This window comes from Helianthus annuus, chromosome 1, assembly GCF_002127325.2.
Source record: "Helianthus annuus cultivar XRQ/B chromosome 1, HanXRQr2.0-SUNRISE, whole genome shotgun sequence".
NCBI classification, from domain to species: Eukaryota; Viridiplantae; Streptophyta; class Magnoliopsida; order Asterales; family Asteraceae; genus Helianthus; species Helianthus annuus.
The window spans coordinates 110,885,921-110,905,292 of record NC_035433.2 but is presented as its reverse complement, the minus strand read 5'-3'; the positions used below and the strand labels follow the sequence as shown (position 1 = coordinate 110,905,292).

Below are 19,372 nucleotides of genomic sequence, written 5' to 3'. Positions count from 1 at the left end.
GAGGTATACAGTGGTGGTTTTGATGTTCGCCGTCGAGTAAAAAGGAGAAGGTTAGGTCAAAATATGCAGAACAAATAAATGAAACAACAAACGCCGTGACCGTTAGTGTACTGTTTCTCGGTTATGTTATCAATTAATCTATATATATAATAAACAAATAAGGTTTGGGACACGTGTCGCGTTGTGGTGCAACCACACTAGATTTTTGGCGGGAAAACGTGAGAGACATGTTATTTCTACACGGGATCCGAATGGATATAACCATACCCGCATATTTTGACCCGGGTATAAATGTTTCTTTTCTTGTGTAAACCCTAGCATCGCCTTCTGCTTCAATCATTTTCCCTCAATCGATTGCGTCTCCCAAACCCTAACCATTCAAATCCACCGTTTCATCTATGCATCTTCTATCGTTTCATCTCTTCCACTTGAAAGAACCCTAGATATGTTTACTCTATGATTGAGAAAGAAACCTGGTAAGTTGTTTTTCGATCTTTATTATAATGTAAGTTTTTTCATAAAACAAGGTTAGAGTTTACATTCAATCCAGTGTTCTTCTATAATCTTCAGATTCTATTCTAATTGTTTTACTATTTGTTTCATTTATCTGAATAATCGGCGCCACCGTATCTGGGAGAAACGCTCGAAATTCTATATACGTATTTTTATCCTTCTTAGATTTGTCGATTGGTCTTTTTGTTGATTCAGAGTTTTGTTAATGATTTTGATAATAGGTGTTTATACAGGGTTATCTATCTCGTGAATTTTTGAACGAATGGTGATGCTCGGCAATAACACTAGCAAATTTGTTCATGGCGATAGGTACAATTAAGTTTTTGTTCTCTGATTGTGTCAGATTTAAACCCTAAATCTTATAACCTGTTTTTAAAAGATGAATGAGTGTCGATCTACGTTGGAGGGATCTCTATATTGGGTGTTCTGTTTAACCAAACAACCTCTAGAATAGCTCTGGTTGCTGATGGCACCCGGTAATCTTTTTTCCTATTGATACAAATTAGTTATGCCATATTGCTATATTGTTTGTAATTAAGTTTCATAACAACCTAATTGATTGATTCTTTTGTGGTTGGCTGAATTGATACCAACAGATTTTTTAATAGTTTTTGAGATTTTTTCATTAGGAATTGGAAAACTTTAATGATATGTTAGTGACAAAATGTTTATCAATTTTTCATTTGATAAGGTCAAGAACTGACTTTCAAATATGTAAATCCAGATTCACTAGCAGATAAAGATTGGAACTCTTAGTAAACCTATTTTGAAGGAAAAAGATAAAAGAAAGGTGCACTAAACTAATTTTGGTTTTCAGGTATATGTATAGTCTTATGAATAGACGGGTGTATTCCCTGCATGTTGATACTGGTTCATGGCCAATTTATAAAGTGAAAAAGGAGGGAAGTTGAATTACTTGGTTTATGGGCCATGTGTAAGGGTGAGCAAACCTTAACTGTTAACCAATGTTTCATGCTAGATGTAAGAAGCTAACGTTATCAGGATAATGCTATTGTTTTTATTTCAATTGATGGTTGTATTGCAGGATTGAGAGATCTGAAGCAATATATGATATGCTGAAAGAGGTAATTTCTTCAACCGTTTGATTTTATTTTATCATTTTGAATATTTTTAAAACGTATATATATTTTGAACAACTATTTCAACAGCAAAGAAGGCCGGTCTTAAGGCAAAAATATCCACCCTTCAGGTCAGATGATGCTATTTTTTATAGTTACAATGTGTTCTTTCACACACTTGTAACTGAAATCTATATATATAATATATGAATATGAGCATCTTGTACAACTAATTGGAGTTCCTGTTCTTTTCATCCCTGGCAATGGAGGTAGCTACAAGCACGTGAACATTAATCTTGGCGTTATATAAGCTTTGGTTGTGAAGAAACTAGAAGGTCTTTAGGGGAATTAACATTCCAGATTCCAAAATATTTTTTAATGAATCGATGACCTGAACCTGCCCTTGCCAGTTACTCAGTTTGAATTGACCCACTCGTGTTGCCAGGTATATAGAACACCAATTCCATCATATGCTTCATTTCTGATTGTTGTTTGCGTGTGTTGTAGAACTCTTAACAATCTACCACATTAATTGAGTTTATGCGTGTTTCGAAAATAATTATATCTTGCTCTGTGCTTTTCTTATACTATATTTTTATTCCTTGTGGATTTAGAGTATAAAAACCTCAGCTAGGGTTGGTTATTGGTTCAAAAGCTCTGCCATTGTAGAAATTGAGATTTAATATCAAAATGCATTATGGCTGGGGGGATAATAATTACAACCAGGGTGGAAGAAAAAGAAACGGCGGTAGAAAATCAATGAAGAAAACTAAAGGCGTCGATTTTGGTGGTGCAACCGTTGGACCTCACAAATCCAAACAATACTCAAACAATCAAGAGTCTTATGTGCCACACACATCATCTTTAAGGTTTGAACACTTTATAGTTATTTATCGTTGGTGTTTTCATCATAGTTTTTGATATGCCCTACATCACGTGCTTTTATTGTTCAGTTTTGTGTTGGATTTGGTTTGGCAGCACTAGGGTTTTGGTTTTTGAGTTCAGTGAAATCAGTTAGCCAACAATCATGTCTCTGATGCCTAGCACATTACAAGCAGGTTGACGATGCGACGAAGGAAGGCAGAGGTGGGAGGGATGGAAGGACTTAAAATATTCTTGGTGAGGTGACCGACTACTAATCGTTAGAGGGTGGTGAAGAATAATGAACTGCTTCGATTTCGGTATGCTATCATTTATATTTCCTCATTTTTTTCTTCCTGAGCTAAATGACTTAACATTTTTGTCTTTTGTTTTTCATTGTTATGGTGTTTTGGATTTAATCGCACTGAGTTAACATAGTCTTATATGAAACCCATCAGTTCTACAAGTTTTGGATAGACTTACGGGGTGAAATTAGAACTTTTCGAACATTGTACATTGAATACAGACTGATTCGGTTGAAGTTTTAGGACTGATTTGTGTTTTGTGATAAGTACAGATCTATAAAAATACAGAACTGAATCGGATCGATTTCAGATTGATATGGTGTGTTTCGGTGAGGTTTTTGAAACGTTTCAGACATTATACATTGTTTTTTGTTTACATCATATTTCAATGAAAATTTCGATCATTTCTGATATTTCAGAATTTTTAGGAATTGTTTCGAGCAATTTTCTGAAGTTTTTGGCCATCGTTTTCATATCGTCAGTAAAAAATAACATGATTACATGTCTCAGTTTGTGTCGTGTTAAAAATTCACATATAATTGGAGACACTACCACATCAGTTTTTAAAAGTTACTACTAAAACTCTGCAATCCATTCAACAACAACCTTCCCTTTCGAGTTTTTAGCCACGGGCGCACTACCAGAGCTGTAAACCATAACCTTCCACACTATTATTGAGGAAGAGATTAAAAACATAACCTTCCAGAGCTGTAAATCATCCCTACAAATTTTGGTATGCTAGGTCATAACCGATTAACCAAAAGGGTTTAGGTCAGTGAAACAGATTATAACTAATGTACAGATCTCTATTTTGCTATTTATGTTTCATATATATGTTTATAATGTGAGGAGCTTTTAATCTAGTAAGCAGAAGAACCAGAAGAATCTAAAGGGTTTGTCACATTCTCATTAACCAATGGACCTGAATATCATGTTTCTCAGGTATAGAAACTGAGTGTTTGATATAATCTTAACCGTGGTGATTGTGATTATGAACCTCATATTACAGTTGAAGTAGTAATAACGTATTGCAACCTTTTTGTTTTGATTTATATTTAGTTTCATCTTAACCATGGTGTTTGTGATTATAAATTTCAGATTACAGATGCAGTAGTAGTGGCAAGATACCTCAAGGCAACACTTGTGATTCCGGACATTAGGGGAAGCCAGCTTGGCGATTGGAGGTTAGTAGCATCACAACCGTTGGTTTCAGATTTCGCTTTAAAATGGTTATAGTCCCAATGGTTCTCCAAAGTTTTAGATTTGGTCCCTAGCTTTCCAAAAGTACACAGATGGTCCCGGTGGATTGCACTTTGTATTGCATTTAGTCCCCAAATTTTTCCAAAAGTACATCAACGGTCCCTGTGGCTTGCATTTTGTAACGCATTTAGTCCCTAACTTGGACCACCTGAAGCCTTTAGATATGTTGGCTAGGACTAAATGCGTTACAAAGTGCAAACCACAGGGACCATACGTGTATTTCTGAAAAGTGAGGGACCATATCCAAAATTTTGGAAAACCACAGGGACTATCTGTATACTTTATTCAATAATCAGTATATATAACATACTTTTAAACAAAGATTGATTGTCACACTCTAAAATTATCTAATAATCAATTTGCTGATATTTAAAAGTCAAATTATGTGCCTTCCAGGAACTTTGGAGATATTTACGACATTGAAAAGTTCGTAAGTAGTCTAGACGGAGTGGTAAAAGTAGTAAAATCCCAACCTTCCGAATTATCAACAAAAGATCTCGCTGTTTTAAGAATTCCAAATCGAGTAACCGAAGAATACATCGCAAACAACATCGAACCCGTGTTTAAAACCAAAGGACACGTAAGGTTAGCAACTTACTTCCCTTCCGTGAACATGAAAAGGACCTGCACACCCGAAAACGAAGAGAGAAATTTAGTCGGATGTTTAGCGATGTTCGGATCACTTGAGCTACAACCAGAGGTTCGCGAAGTGGTTGACTCGATCGTTGAACGGCTCCAAACGTTGAGCCGTAGGTCAGACAGTGAGTTTGTTGCAGTTGACTTGAGGCTCGATATGCTGGATCAAAAGGGTTGCCAGGGTTCGAAAAAATGTTACGGCCCAGACGAGATCGCATTGTTCTTAAAGAAGTTAGTGTTTGATAAAAACAGTGCGGTTTATTTGACGCAATCTAGGTGGGATAACAGTCATGATTCATTGAAAGATATCTTCCCAAAAACTTACACAAAGGTAATAAAGAGATTAAATGGTTAATTACTTATTTTGGTGTAATTAATTACCAATTATTTAATTTATTTTTTATTTATTTTTATTTTTGTGCAGGAATTGATTATGCCGATGGATAAGAAGCAGAAGTTTTTGGGATCGGATTCATCAGAGTACATTACAAAGGAATGTTACTAATGGAACATCTAGTAATAAAATAAATAAGAGGGTCCATTCATTTTTATTGCCCTTCAAAGTAAAAATAGATCAATTGCTCAGGATACCCTTTTTTAGTTTATAGGGTCTATTTCTTAGTTCAAGATCCCTCTGAAAAAGTGATCGACTTTTACGTACGTTCAGAGAGTGATGTGTTCGTGCCCGCAATTTCGGGGTTGTTTTACGCAAATGTTACAGGTAAAAGAATAGGTTCAGGGAAGACTAAAATAGTGGTTCCTGATGATTCTGCATCCGCTGGTTCTGAACTGGGAAATTATATTTCGAGATATGTATCGAAGAAGACCCACATGGCGTATTCCGGTTTCTGCTAGAATGATACAATACAGTACGATACAATACCCTTTGCATATGGAATAAGTGCTTGTAATGGGGGTTTAGATTGGTTGTATTTTACTTTTTTTTTTGGTTTTGTTTGATTTTGATATATTTATGCAAAAAGGAGCTCTGAAGAGAGTGAAAAAAGATAAATCATGTGTTAGTGTTTATATGTAATCTTTGATACTATGAATTATTGGAGAGTGTGTATGCAAGGCATAGATTGGATCAATATTTATCAAGATACATCTGATCTAAAAAAAATTGTATAAAAGTCCTTACTTATCAATTTAGGCCCAAATTTATTAAATAATCAAAGGTTTAAATTCAAACTGTTATCTAATTGTTATCTATACCAAAGAAAGGAAGTTTGAACAGGATTTTATTGTATTGGCTGGTTTATGCCTTAAATTTGGGGTTATTTGCTTGCAAGTACAAGTAAAGACGATCGGAATTATCAGCTATTAAATTGTTGTGCAAAGTGTAAGGTCAGTTGTATGACCGTTGAAGTTTACTTATTTTGCATAATATGAAAGATACCAGAAGCTAGCTACTATGATGGATTAACATATGCTGCTACATCAATGATTAATAGTATATTTGGTAGGTGTTTTTATGAAGTAAGGATCTGTTTACTAGACAAAACCATACTCAAATAGGTTTTGGTGATGGTGAAAATACCTCATGACAAGTGAGGACAATCTGGACTGTTCTTTTCCGAATGCCTAAATGACAGATCAAATGAGACCTATGGAGCTGCATGAAGCACGGTTTGAGGCCTTTCAACAAGGGATCTTGAAAGCTTCAATATTTGGGTATGAACAATTATGTCATAAAAGGTTATTTGACCCGTTATCTATAAATATATCTATTTTGGGTTACGTTTTATCAAATCGGTCAACGAGTAAATTACAAAAGTTAGTTAGAAAAGTAAATGACCCAAACTTCATCTAAAGGGTATAAAGCTTTAATTTTTGGGTATGCACAGTTATGTCATAGAAGGCTATAACGTTTCTTTCTGATGTCTAAAATTGATAGTGTTGATTTTTTGTTGAAAACAAGTGGTTTAGGGGAGGGCGAAGAAATAACAACTCTTAGACCTAAGGGAGTTGTACCACCACTTAAAGGAGCTGTTCTATGCAGGGGGATTCCAGCCTTTAGAGATAATGAAACATGTTATATATCGGTCGACCGACAGGTAAACTCATACGCGTTACATGTTTAGTTATAGACGAAAATTAACATCATAATCAGAATAAGAACGCCAATGGGTAAAATTATATTTTTTATGTCTTGTAGTACATTTTTTTACTCTAATCCATGTTTAGTTATTATTCGATCCTTTATTTGGTGAAACTAATATCCATATATTGTGAAGATATTTCATTTCAAGTTTATATACCTCATAATGAAAGCTCAGGAACTCCTATTTCCTATTTGAGGGTAACAACATGTAAATACCAAGCCTAGCCAATAGGATGTTCGATTTTATACCCGTATTTTTTGCTTCTATTCATCATGTGTACGCACACATAAGAGAGAGTTGGTTTGCCTATATATGTTTTAAGATTTCATTACACACTCATATCACATAGAGAGAGAGAGAGAGAGAGGGAGGGAGAGGGAGAGGGAGAGGGAGAGGGGGGGAGGGAGGGAGAGGGAGAGGGAGAGGGAGAGGGAGAGGGAGAGGGAGGGAGAGAGAGAGAGAGATAGAGAATTAGAGAGAGAAAGTAGCTAAGAAAGAGAGGCCGGGGAAGAGAATGGGAGGGAGTAATCAGGGGTATGATGTTTTTTGGTGATGTCCATGTAGGAAGGTAAATATTAAGTTTATTTTTTCAACATTACAAAAAGTTAGTTCTTTCCAAAGATTTTCATTAGATGTTTTAACTGATTGAAACATTGACCAAGATTCAATCTTGACTTTCTTACGGTGTGACTGGAGCAATTATAATTGCTCTAGGTGTTTATACAGTGTTATATGGGCAATCCAAAGACAATTATTTGATGATTAACGATTTCAAGACTTGAATCAGCAACCGAAAACACCCCTTTGCTCTAAAAATGAATGGGTCAATATTTTGGTCACACTACCTAATTCTTCAAAGAGGTAATCCTTTCATGTTTAATTTATTTTCTATGTGTGAATTAGCATTAGATCAGCTAATTGGGGTTTAGGTTAGGAATTGAGAGCAATACTTGAACCTTTGTATTTTTTGCAAGTTTTAGGTTTTCAAGTTAAAATTTTTTTATGGTGATTGAGGCTTTATTAAAAACTGAAGTCAAATAGATGATAACTGGAGGTGGCAAGACAAGATTGGTTAGGTAATGTGTTAAACAGTTCCAGGTTGAAATGTATTACTTTTACATTTACATTCATAAGTCGTGTAACTTAACTTTGGCAGCTAAACCTGAATATAGTAACATAAGTCATCAGATTCAACAAAGTGGCAATCCAACTCAACTCCTTTACAAAGTCTATAGAATATAGAACTACAAAAGTAGTGAAAGAAGATACTAATGACTTTGAAAATGTTGTTTATGTACGTTTTATTATTGAAAACTAAATTTTCCTAACCCGGGATGTTCCCGGGTGATAGCCTAGTATATATATATATGAATTAGATGCATTCTTATGGGCCCTTTCAAATAGAATGAGAAAAGGATTACATGTACCATGAGTAAGAAAAATACATTGGGTTATCATTATTTTGTGGGCCTTGAACCGCGTTTAATACTCTTGCAGATCCAAGTAGGGTGGGCTAAGATATGCTGTTTATGTTTTGTGTATTAGAGTTAGGGGCTGTTTGGTAGCCTCTTAATGACCATTCAGATGCTACCTCTTAATGGTTTAAAACCTCTGAATGAATAAGAGGTAACCTCAAGTCTGAATGGTTAAGAGGTAACCTCTGAATGTTAAATCATCACATGTCACATTCTTATACCTTCTCATTGGTAAAATTCTTAATGGTTCCATTAAGAGGTAGCCTCTTAATGAACATTCAGAGACTACCAAACAGCCCCTTAGACTGATTTTTGTATTTTGGGCTTCTGCATTTTGTATTTTGGGCCTTTGCTTTTTGGATTTTGTATTTGACATGCAATGGAAGTGTGGACAGAGAGCCAGACAAATTTAAGAAATTATATACATACAACAATTATATTATATTAACATTAACATTAACATTAAATTAAAATATTAACATTTGTGATCAGTGACCTTGACTTTTCTTTTTATTTTTTTACTTTACTTTTAGTTACACACCTTATATAATAATAACATCCGTTTTTAACCCTACAGTTTTAATAACAATTACCAACTTGCGTGAACGTTAACTTTAACTTTTCTATATGTTTCTATTACATGCCTTATACTATATACAATATACTCTTTTAACATTATAGTTTTGTCTTTTTCTTATAACTTTCGTTCGCTCACTTTTTATAAAGACTAAATATGTGGTTGCGCTATTTTTTTTCCCTGTGCATCAATTTTGAAATGTTTATATTATTGGTCGAATCGTTTAGAACTTTTCATCGATGGTATATATTAGAGAAACAATTTGAATTTTCTCTTTTGGTTACTTTATCGAGTGTCGTTTCTGTACAGATAGCGTAACGAAACAAATAGACAACGACCTAATCCCCTCGCGTAGTGCGGGGAAATTTTGGTAGTTATAATACAAGATGAAAGTTTAAGAGTGCACGGATAATATTTATAATATAAATGCAAAATGAATTACTTATATATAAAAATAACGAAAATGATATTCATACTCACCAATATATTGATGATGTAATACAAAGGTCACTCAACTCAAACTATTCATTTGAAAAACTCTTAAATTCTGCATGATCTTAATTATGCTAAATACTAACCAAAAGATGAATTAGTAAATACATGATTGGATATAAATAACAAATTATTATATTAATTGAGGCCAGTTAACGTACAATACTGCTTATCGTACATCACGTACGACAGATAATTACGCACGTTCATTTGAAAATCACGCACGTTATAAACTAAAAAACCCAAATCACGCATGTTGGAAAACATTAATCACGCATGAGGAAAACATTAATCACGCACGTTACACACATAATCACGCACGTTGTTGTACGTGATGTACGTTAAGCCGTATTGTATTTTACACTTTTTCATATTAATTAATGATTAAAAATAAATTAGTAAGTATATGATTGGACATAAATAAAAAATGACTTAAAGCTTTAGTGCAGAGGAGTAGACATATATTATTAAAGGTGTGAATAGAAAAGTTTCATTCTCTGTAGTCTCCGCATGCCAAGAGTACCAAACAAGCAATGGACATGTATAAATATTTAAATGTCAAATTCTACATAATCATAATTATGTTTAACTTTGGAATCATAAGATAATCATATTTTCAAAAAAAAAAAAAAAAAAAAAAAAAAAGAAGAAGAAGAAAAAGAAACATTTTTGGTATTATGCTTTGAGTAAGTTTACATTTGTTTTATATTCTTTCCTTTAACTAATGTATATAATTGCTATTTATCTAGTATAGCTATTTAATTTTAGAAATCTTCATGTTAGAAATCTAATATATATCATTTATCTTGAAGTTTTCATGTTAGAAAACTAAATAGATACTTGTTAGCATGTATAAGAAATAAATATAAAGTATTATTACAAATAGGGATGAGCATGGTACTGGTATCGTACTGAACCGATATTGGTACAAAAAATGTTTGATACAGTACCGGTATTTGAAGGTAAATATCGGTATTTTGTCGGTATTGGAAATGCAAAAAAGTGGGTATCGAATGGTACCGAAAAAATCGGTACGGGAAATTTGGGAGAGGCTGAATAGCAAACCCTCCTATAGTGTCAAACCCTCCTCCAGTATCAAACTGTCCTTATGTAGTAAACCCTCGCCCCCCAACATAACACAACTTTGATGATGATTGGTTGGACTACACTGATAGTGATGGTGATTGCTCCTCGTATTATTCCTTCTTTGGTTATTAATATTTATATGGTTTTTACAATGTTTAAATTTTATTTATGTAATGTTTGATCAGTGATGTTTCTGTTAATTTATATAAGAGTTAAATGCCAAAATCGTTCCTAAGATTTGGGTAGGTTTGTCATTTTCGTTCAAAATGACACTTTTGTACTAAATTGATCCCAACGTTTGTAACTTTTTGCCATTTTCATCCAAACCACTAACTTAGTTTATTTTTTCTGTTAAGTTGAGGATATTTGGATGAAACTGGCAAATATAAAAACCACAGGGACGATTTTGACAATTTATCAAACTCTTTTAAATTTCTTTTATTTAATTAATTTTGTTACATATATAATAAAAAAGAATATACATGCAATTTTTATATGAAAAAAAATAATAGCTTTGTCACATAATTTTTATAAATTTTCATCCAACCACTAACTAAGTTAATTTTTCTATTAAGGTGAAGGATGTTTATAAACTAAGACAAAAATTAATTTCTAAGTTTTTATATAGATCAGTTTTATAAAAATAAAATCTACTTAAACCTCTAAATTTTATAAAACTAAAATGTTGGTGACCTTATTAAAAAAGGTCAAATAAAAAAATCTTATCATATGTACCAAGTTTGTAATTCATTTTCTACTCTTTTAAATTCGCTCCTAAGAAAAAAAGAAGCCAATGCCCCCCCCCCCCACCCCTCCCCCTCTATCAAACAACGTATCGTTACCAAACCTTAAAATTACCCACCAAATTGTAATTATAATGCTATGAATCAAAAGTTTCTTTACTCAAGCCACTCACAATTAGTTAGTTACCCTCATGATCTTAATTAAATAAATATTTTATTTCTACCAACGTATTTCCTAGTTGCTCAACACATTTAAAAAATATGTAAAGTTTTACAATTTTTTTCTATCTATACAACTGATAAATACTAAAAGTTGTAATCGATTGTTATGTGTTGCACACCAATGACGTTTTCTCTTTATAAAATTTATTTATATAAAGAAGCTGTAAATTAATTTCTGTCTTAATTTATAAAATTTAAAACATCATTCACCTTAATAGAAAAAATAAACTGAGTTAGTGATTCGGGTGAAAATTTATAAAAATTATGTGACAAAACTATTAGTTATTTTTTTCTAAAAACTCCATGTATATTCTTTTTTATTATATATGTAACAAAAATAATTAAATAAAAGAAATTAAAAAGGTTTGAGTAAATTACCAAAATTGTCCCTGTAGTTTTATATTTGCCAGTTACATCCAAATATCCTCAACTTAACAGAAAAAATAAACTAAGTTAGTGATTTGGATGAAAATGGCAAAAAGTTACAAACATTGGGGGCAACTTGGTGCAAAAGTGTCATTTTGGATGAAAATATTAAACGTGCCCAAACCTCAAGGACAATTTTGGCAATTAACTCTTTATATAATATATAATGTTTTTATTAGGGGTGAATTATGTGGTTTGTTATTTATTTTTATAATTTACGTAATTTTCAATTAGCTAGGATAATTACAAATTTCTATTTTAATTGTAATGTTAAATCACAGTTATTTTAAGAATTTATAAACAAAAAATATGAAATAAAAAGTTAATTTTCAAATATATTTGTTTTATTTAATGTTTAATAGATTTTCTTTCATATCCAAACACGTCCCCCACCCACTTTGGTTCGAACGGGTCAGCTTGAACGAACCTATACCGTCGGACTTGTCTCAAACGATGTGATGAGTTTAGATGTGTGGTCTGAATTTCCAAACCTTGCCACATCGAAAGCGATGAAGATGCTCTTAAAAGTTTACGTGGTTATCCTACTATTATATACTATAACTTAAAAGATAAAGTCAGTGTAAACTTCACCGACTTTGTCTCCTCCTCCCCCATACTTTTACGATGTTGCAATTTTAGCCACTTGACATTGGTACCTTCAAAGTTTCAAAAAATGACAAATTTAGTCGCTAAACTGCTACTCCATTTTACAAATAGTTTGCTTTTGACACCCCAACTTTGTCGTAGTTTCCTTTTCGGCACAAACCTTGTTATTGTTTCCTTTTTACCCCAATCTTTATCCTTTCTTAGCCCTTAAGTTTAGGAATTGCAATTTTTAACCACTTAACTTTTTATGAACTATGTAAATGCCACTTTGACCCCCACGAGAGTTTTTGGCTTGATGATATAAATTCGAGTTAGTCGGGTCGCGTATAATACGTTATGATTGTACGATATAAATCTGATTTACATTATGTTTTGATCCAATCGTAATACAAGTATAGGATATATTGAGTTCAGTCGGATACGTCAAACCGTGTGTTTTCCTATGGTTAACACATCACATAACGCTTGGACTAATCCGTTCGATATTTGCGAAGTACACGCGCCAGAACGCGGACGGGTCTTGTTACTAGTTTTACTTAAAGTTATTGCAACAAATATTTTTCTTAAAGAGTGCCATAAAATAACTACTTAAGTATTATATATATGGGTGAGGATTATTTCAGAACCCTTAATATTTACAGAACTTGCAGAACTTTTAATAAACAATATTTTTATTTATATATTTTTATAATTAGGATAATTTTATCATATTTAGGTATAGATATTACCTCTTTTTTCTCCTTTCAAACAAATTGAAATGATTGAAGTTCTTATTATATGTAAATTTATGATTACACATATGTAAACTACTTTTTTTTACATATATGTAACTAATTATCACACATATATATAATTTAGCTATTACACATATATAAACTACTCTTAACATGTATGTAATCATAAAAATACATATAATAAATGATAAAAGTACCATAAATATAAAAATATGTATAAAAAATGATTATTTATTAGGAGTTCTGAAAGTTCTACAATTGTTTAGGTTTTTTTCGGGTTTATGTTTAGGGTTTAGTTTTAGGTTTTCGGGAGGGTGGGGGGGGGTGGTTTAGGTTTTTGGGGGTTGGGGGGGGGGTAGGCTTTTGGTGGGAGGGTGAATTTAGTTTTTTTTTTTTTGGAGGGGGGGTTAGGTTTTTGGGGGGTGTCGGTGGGGGGGGGGGGGTGGGTTAAGTGGTTTAGGCTTTCGTTATTAGTGCACATGTGCAGTACAACAATTTTTTTTTTTTGAAAATTTTTTTCCATACATAAAAAGTAGCGATTTTTATTTAAAAAATTGTAAAAAAAATTTTTTTTGGTATTTTTTTAGGTTTTTTTAGTTAGTTTTTTGGTTTTCTCATTTAAACTAGTTTTCTCATAATCCATCCCCTATATATATATATATATATATATATATATATATATATATATATATATATATATATATATATATATATATATATATATATATATATGGAGTAGGAGTTGGGTGGAAAGTCTATTTTTCCTAGAAAGTCTAGGAAGGAATAAGAATCGGACATGTGTAATTTCACATTTTAATTTTATTTTTGGAATGTATCTTCATTAACTAAAATTCCATGATTTTCGGAATTTTTATTATTTTCTAATTCAAATCTGGAAGTCAATGTGTTCATTAACTAAAATTCCATGTCACATTACATCGCATATTCCATTGTTCAGAAGATTACTTGAATTTATCAGCATGTTCTTGGTGCTGTGTTTTAACAGTTTACTGTTAAAACACAACTGTATGAATCTGTTTGCTGTTAAAGATGGTAAAACACAGGGTATGAATCTGATTGCTGTTAAAACACAACTGTATGAATCTGAATGCTAAAACACAACTATATGAATTTGATTGCTGTTAAAACACAACTGTATGAATCTGAATGCTAAAACACAAGTGTATGAATCTGCTTGCTGTTAAAACACAATTGTATGAATCTGTTTGCTGTTAAAACACAACTGTATGAATCTGAATGCTAAAACACAATTGTATGAATCTGGATGTTAAAACACATCTGTATGAATCTGCTTGCTGTTAAAACATATCTGTATGAATCTTCTTGCTGTTAAAACACATCTGTATGAATCTGCTTGCTGTTAAAACACATCTGTATGAATCTGGATGTTAAAACACATCTGTATGAATCTGCTTGCTGTTAAAACACAACTGTATGAATCTGCTTGCTGTTAAAACACATCTATATGAATCTGCTTGCTGTTAAAACACAACTGTATGAATCTGTTTGCTGTTAAAACACATCTGTATGAATCTGAATGCTAAAACACAACTGTATGAATCTGCTTGCTGTTAAAACACATATGTATGAATCTGGATGCTAAACCACAACTGTATGAATCTGCTTGCTGCTAAAACACAACTGTATTAATTTGCTTGCTGTTAAAACACATCGTAAAGAAAACGGAGATAATAAGAACAATATTTGAATGGTGATGATGAACTCGGAGATGGTGGAGATGGAGAAGTGTTTTAATTTGATCCGGTGCTCTCCATCGTTTCTAAAGTTATCTTCTTCGATGATTGTAGTTATTTTTGGTAGGGATTGGGGTTTCCAAGATGGGTTTGGAGAGAGAGAGAGGGAAGATCGCTTAAATTTAGGAACTGGCAGTTATCTAATTGATTTAAAACACGGTCATTGACAAAATTGCCCCTACTCATTTAAAACAATCAATTAATTAAACTCAAATATTACAAGATTGCCATTGATTTAATCTCAACCCTTAAACACACCAATCGGATGGACCAGATCGCTTCCTAGACTTTCTAGGAAAAACACTCTTTCCGTGCGAACACACACACACACATATATATATATATACACACACACACACACACACACACATATATATATATATATAGGACAAAGATCCGTTAGGAACCACCCCTTATTGCGAGAACCGCGAGAACCAGTGTGAACACAAACAGTAATTCCTAAAAAAATCTAAAAAACACCCAAATTTTTTTTTTTTATTTTTTTACTATTTTTTTTGAAAAAATCGCTATATTTTGTTAATAAAAAAAATAAAAAAAAATTTCAAAAAAAAAAAAAAAATTTCGAGTAACAGTTATCCATGCACATGTGCATATGTGTCGTTTCTTTGTCAAATTCCGTAATTCATTACAAATAATAGTCAATTGCACTTTCATTTACACTACTACGTGTAATACACTATCTTTTACATTACCAATGTTAGAAATGCACATGTGCATCTATATGTATCAACAGGAAATAAGGTGTTTTGGTACACTACTTTCTCTTTCATCTATCATTCCATCCATAATACACAAGCATGCACATGTGCATTTCTGTCATTTCTTTGACAAATTCCGTAATTCATTACATATATTAGACAATTGCACTTTCATTTACACTACCATATGTAATACACTACTTTTTACATTACAATATTAGAAATGCACATGTGCATTATATGTATCAACATGAAATAAGGTGTTTTGGTACACCACTTTTAATACACTTTCCCTTTCATCTATCATACCATCCATAATACACTACCATTACCTCCTACCATCCATAATACAATACCATTACCTCCTACCATCCATAATACAATACCATTAACAATATTTTCACTTTATTACATGTATGTAAACACCATTTATACCATCCAATCAACATATTACATAAAAAAATTGACAACTATAACCAAACCATCAACCACTAGATATAACTAACCAAAAAACATGTATATGGGTCTACTTCTCCATTCAAAATCACAAACTTTTTGTATCAAAACACGTTATATCATGGTTATACCTAATTATGCACATGTGCATTTTGAATATTGGTAATGTAAAAAGTAGTGTATTACTAATGGTATTGTAAATTAAAGTGCAATTGTCTATTCCTGATAATGTATTACCGAATTTGTTGAAGTAATGATACATATGCACATGTGCATGGATAACTGTTACTCGAAAAAAAAAGGTTTTTTTTTTTTTTTTTTTTTTTTTTTTTTTTTTATGGAACGAAATATAGCGATTTTTTGTTAAAAAATATTAAAAAAATTAAAAAAATTTTTTGAGTGCTTTTTTGATTTTTTTTAGATTTTATTTTGTGTTCACATTGGTTCTCGCGGTTCTCGCAATAAGGGTGGTTCTCGCATGAACCTTACCCTATATATATATATATATATATATATATATATATATATATATATATATATATATAGGGGATGGATCATGAGAAAACTAGTTTAAATGAGAAAACCAAAAAAGTAACTAAAAAACCTAAAAAAATACCATTTTTTTTACAATTTTTTAAAGAAAAATCGCTACTTTTTATGTATGGAAAAAAATTTTCAAAAAAAAAAAATTTTTTTTTTGTTGTACTGCACATGTGCACTAATACGGAAAGCCTAAACCACTTAACCCACCCTCCACCGACACGCCCCAAAAACCTAAACCCCCCCCCCCCACCCCACCCCCCAAAAACCTAAACCCCCCCACCCCCACCCCCCAAAAACCTAAACCCCCCCACCCCCACCCCCCAAAAACCTAAATTCACCCTCCATATATATGTGTGTGTGTGTATGTGTTTGTATATACATATATATATATATATGTATATACACACACACACACACACATATATATATATATATATATATATATATATATATATATATATATATATATATATATATATATATATATATAGGGGATAGTTCATGAGAAAACTAGTTTAAATGAGAAAACTAAAAAACTAACTAAAAAACCTAAAAAAATACCAATTTTTTTTTTTTACAATATTTTAAAGAAAAATCGCTACTTTTTATGTATGGAAAAAAATTTTCAAAAAAAAAAAAAAAATTTTTGTTGTACTGCACATGTGCACTAATACGGAAAGCCTAAACCACTTAACCCACCCCTACCGACACGCCCCAAAAACCTAAACCCCCCAACCCCCACCCCCCAAAAACCTAAATTCTCCCTCCCACCAAAAGCCTAACCCCCCACCCCCCAAAAACCTAAACCCTCCCACCCCCCAAAAACCTAAAACTAAACCCTAAACATAAACCCGAAAAAAAACCTAAACCCCTCACCCCACCCCCCAAAAACCTAAACCCCCCTCCCCCCACACCCAAAAACCTAATCCTAATCCTAAACCTCCAAAAAAACTAACCCTAAAAGCTAAACTAGACTCAAAAAGCTAATTTTAACCATGTAATGCAATTGTAGTACATGTTATATTGCACATGTGCACCATAAATCTTTTTTTATGTCATAAAAAATATGCTCGAATATACTTGAATGAAAGATAAGAAAATTTGTGATCTTATGGTGCCATTTTTGTTTTAAAATGATAACGTATGGAGAAATGGGAAATGTTTGAAAAGTTATATATATATTTTTTTCCAATTTTACCCCTCTTTCATTAAAAGTCCCCCCTCCTTCATTAAAAGTCTCCCTCCCCCTCCTTTTTAGTGGATTTTAGTTAGTTTTCTAGTTTTCTCATTTATATCTAGTTTTCTCATGATCCTCTCCCTATATATATATATATATATATATATATATATATATATATACTAGTCTAAGTTCCCGTGTGTTACACGGATGGCTAAACAGGAAAACTAAGTCCTTTAAAACTGTAAAGTAAAAATTGTAATATTATATATATTGAATTAACGAAAATGTTAGAGAGTGCAAGAAATAATTGAAATACATGAATATGACAAACCCAAACCCATACCCATATCCACCATAACCACTGTAGAACCACCACTATAACCTCCCACATAACTGTCATAACCACTGCCATAATCATTATACCCTCTCTGATTTTCCGCCATAACCACCAACCCCTACCAAATCCACCACCGTATGACTTGATAGCACTACCACAACGTGAATGGTTGTCGTATGAGAAATCGACACCAACCTTTTCGTCTCAGCCATCTTTATCTCAACCTAATATAATTAACTTATCCTTGAAAATACTAAATATTTTTCACAACAAAAAAAAGAAATTTAAAAATTTTACTCACTTGTTTGCCTCTCCTAGTTCATGTAGTTGACCATCAACAAATAACTTATCCACAACTTCTTTGTTGTCAAATGTGATAAAGCCAAAGCCTAGTGATCGACCCGTGAAATGATCTAATGCTCAACAATACCACCATATATGGAAAACTATTACCCCAATTCATCTACAAATTAAAGTTACAAAGTTTATTATCCATACATGATTTAATTAATCCATAGACTGTAACACAAGAAACTGTATGATATACCACCAACAAATATTTTCTTTGTTCTTGATACACCTCAACTTCCCTGTGTATCCTCTCTGGGAAGTATCCTTTTCACTTCAACCTAAATCAACCACACATTAGTATGCATAAAAAGTTGCTAATCAATTATAACTAAAATCAGCTACAGCCTACAGGTAGCAACTATGGCCAGTTTTCCTAAAAAGAATTAGTCGACGATAACAGATGAAAATAACTGAGAGCAAGTAAATAAAAAGAAAACTGTTAAATCTCATTAGTCGTCAAAAGTTTTTTTAAATTCTTATAACCAAAATTGTTTTATTCAAAATTTGGATTACATTGATAATATAGCTTTTGTAATCATATTTAATACAGTAATAACTAATAGCATCCAAAAATGCTGGCAAGTCAGCCCAATCTGACCCAACCCGGTCCATTTTTGTCTTACCAAAAGTTACCAGCTTAGAGTCAGAGTCAGTGACCATTACCTATCCCACCCGTTTTGGCAACTCAAGAGCAGATAAAATACAATATATCATAACTCACCTGCACTGAAATAAGATTCTTATCAGCAAACTGATTCTTTAGGAGAGGTTGGCGAAGCATATATCTTTAACAGGAAACACTATCAAACGCATACCCTTCATTGCATGCCTCAACGATTCATCAAGTTGCTTGAAGCCAAGCACTTTGGTCCATGTTTTGTAAAGTTCAGG

The 19,372-nt window shown here is 32.5% G+C and overlaps 1 protein-coding gene and 1 long non-coding RNA gene across 15 annotated transcripts; one reads left to right on the top strand and one right to left on the bottom strand.

Moving 5' to 3' along the window:
• The first annotated feature begins 297 nt into the window (after window positions 1-297).
• LOC110924845 (protein MANNAN SYNTHESIS-RELATED 1) lies at window positions 298-5,745 on the top strand. 14 transcript variants are annotated; one of them, XM_035990214.1, is made up of 14 exons: window positions 298-476; window positions 735-822; window positions 893-989; window positions 1,331-1,453; window positions 1,559-1,598; window positions 1,683-1,723; window positions 1,866-2,037; window positions 2,207-2,461; window positions 2,546-2,773; window positions 3,630-3,700; window positions 3,857-3,942; window positions 4,415-4,985; window positions 5,079-5,151; window positions 5,283-5,745. In XM_035990214.1, exons 9-14 carry the CDS (start codon window positions 2,755-2,757, stop codon window positions 5,507-5,509), a joined length of 1,047 nt encoding a protein of 348 aa, XP_035846107.1. In that variant the 5' UTR covers window positions 298-476; window positions 735-822; window positions 893-989; window positions 1,331-1,453; window positions 1,559-1,598; window positions 1,683-1,723; window positions 1,866-2,037; window positions 2,207-2,461; window positions 2,546-2,754; the 3' UTR covers window positions 5,510-5,745. The 14 variants fall into 14 exon arrangements, 8 of the variants coding, with proteins under 8 accessions (XP_035846107.1, XP_035846098.1, XP_035846097.1 ...); XM_035990205.1 differs by having other exon boundaries at window positions 308-476; window positions 747-822; window positions 5,079-5,745; XM_035990204.1 differs by having other exon boundaries at window positions 308-476; window positions 2,651-2,773; window positions 5,079-5,745.
• Window positions 5,746-18,581: 12,836 nt separating this feature from the next.
• LOC118492286 lies at window positions 18,582-19,372 on the bottom strand. Its single transcript, XR_004893015.1, has 3 exons — window positions 19,203-19,372; window positions 18,678-18,759; window positions 18,582-18,593 (listed from the first exon to the last, which is right to left on the bottom strand). It is a non-coding gene; the product is annotated as an uncharacterized LOC118492286 (long non-coding RNA).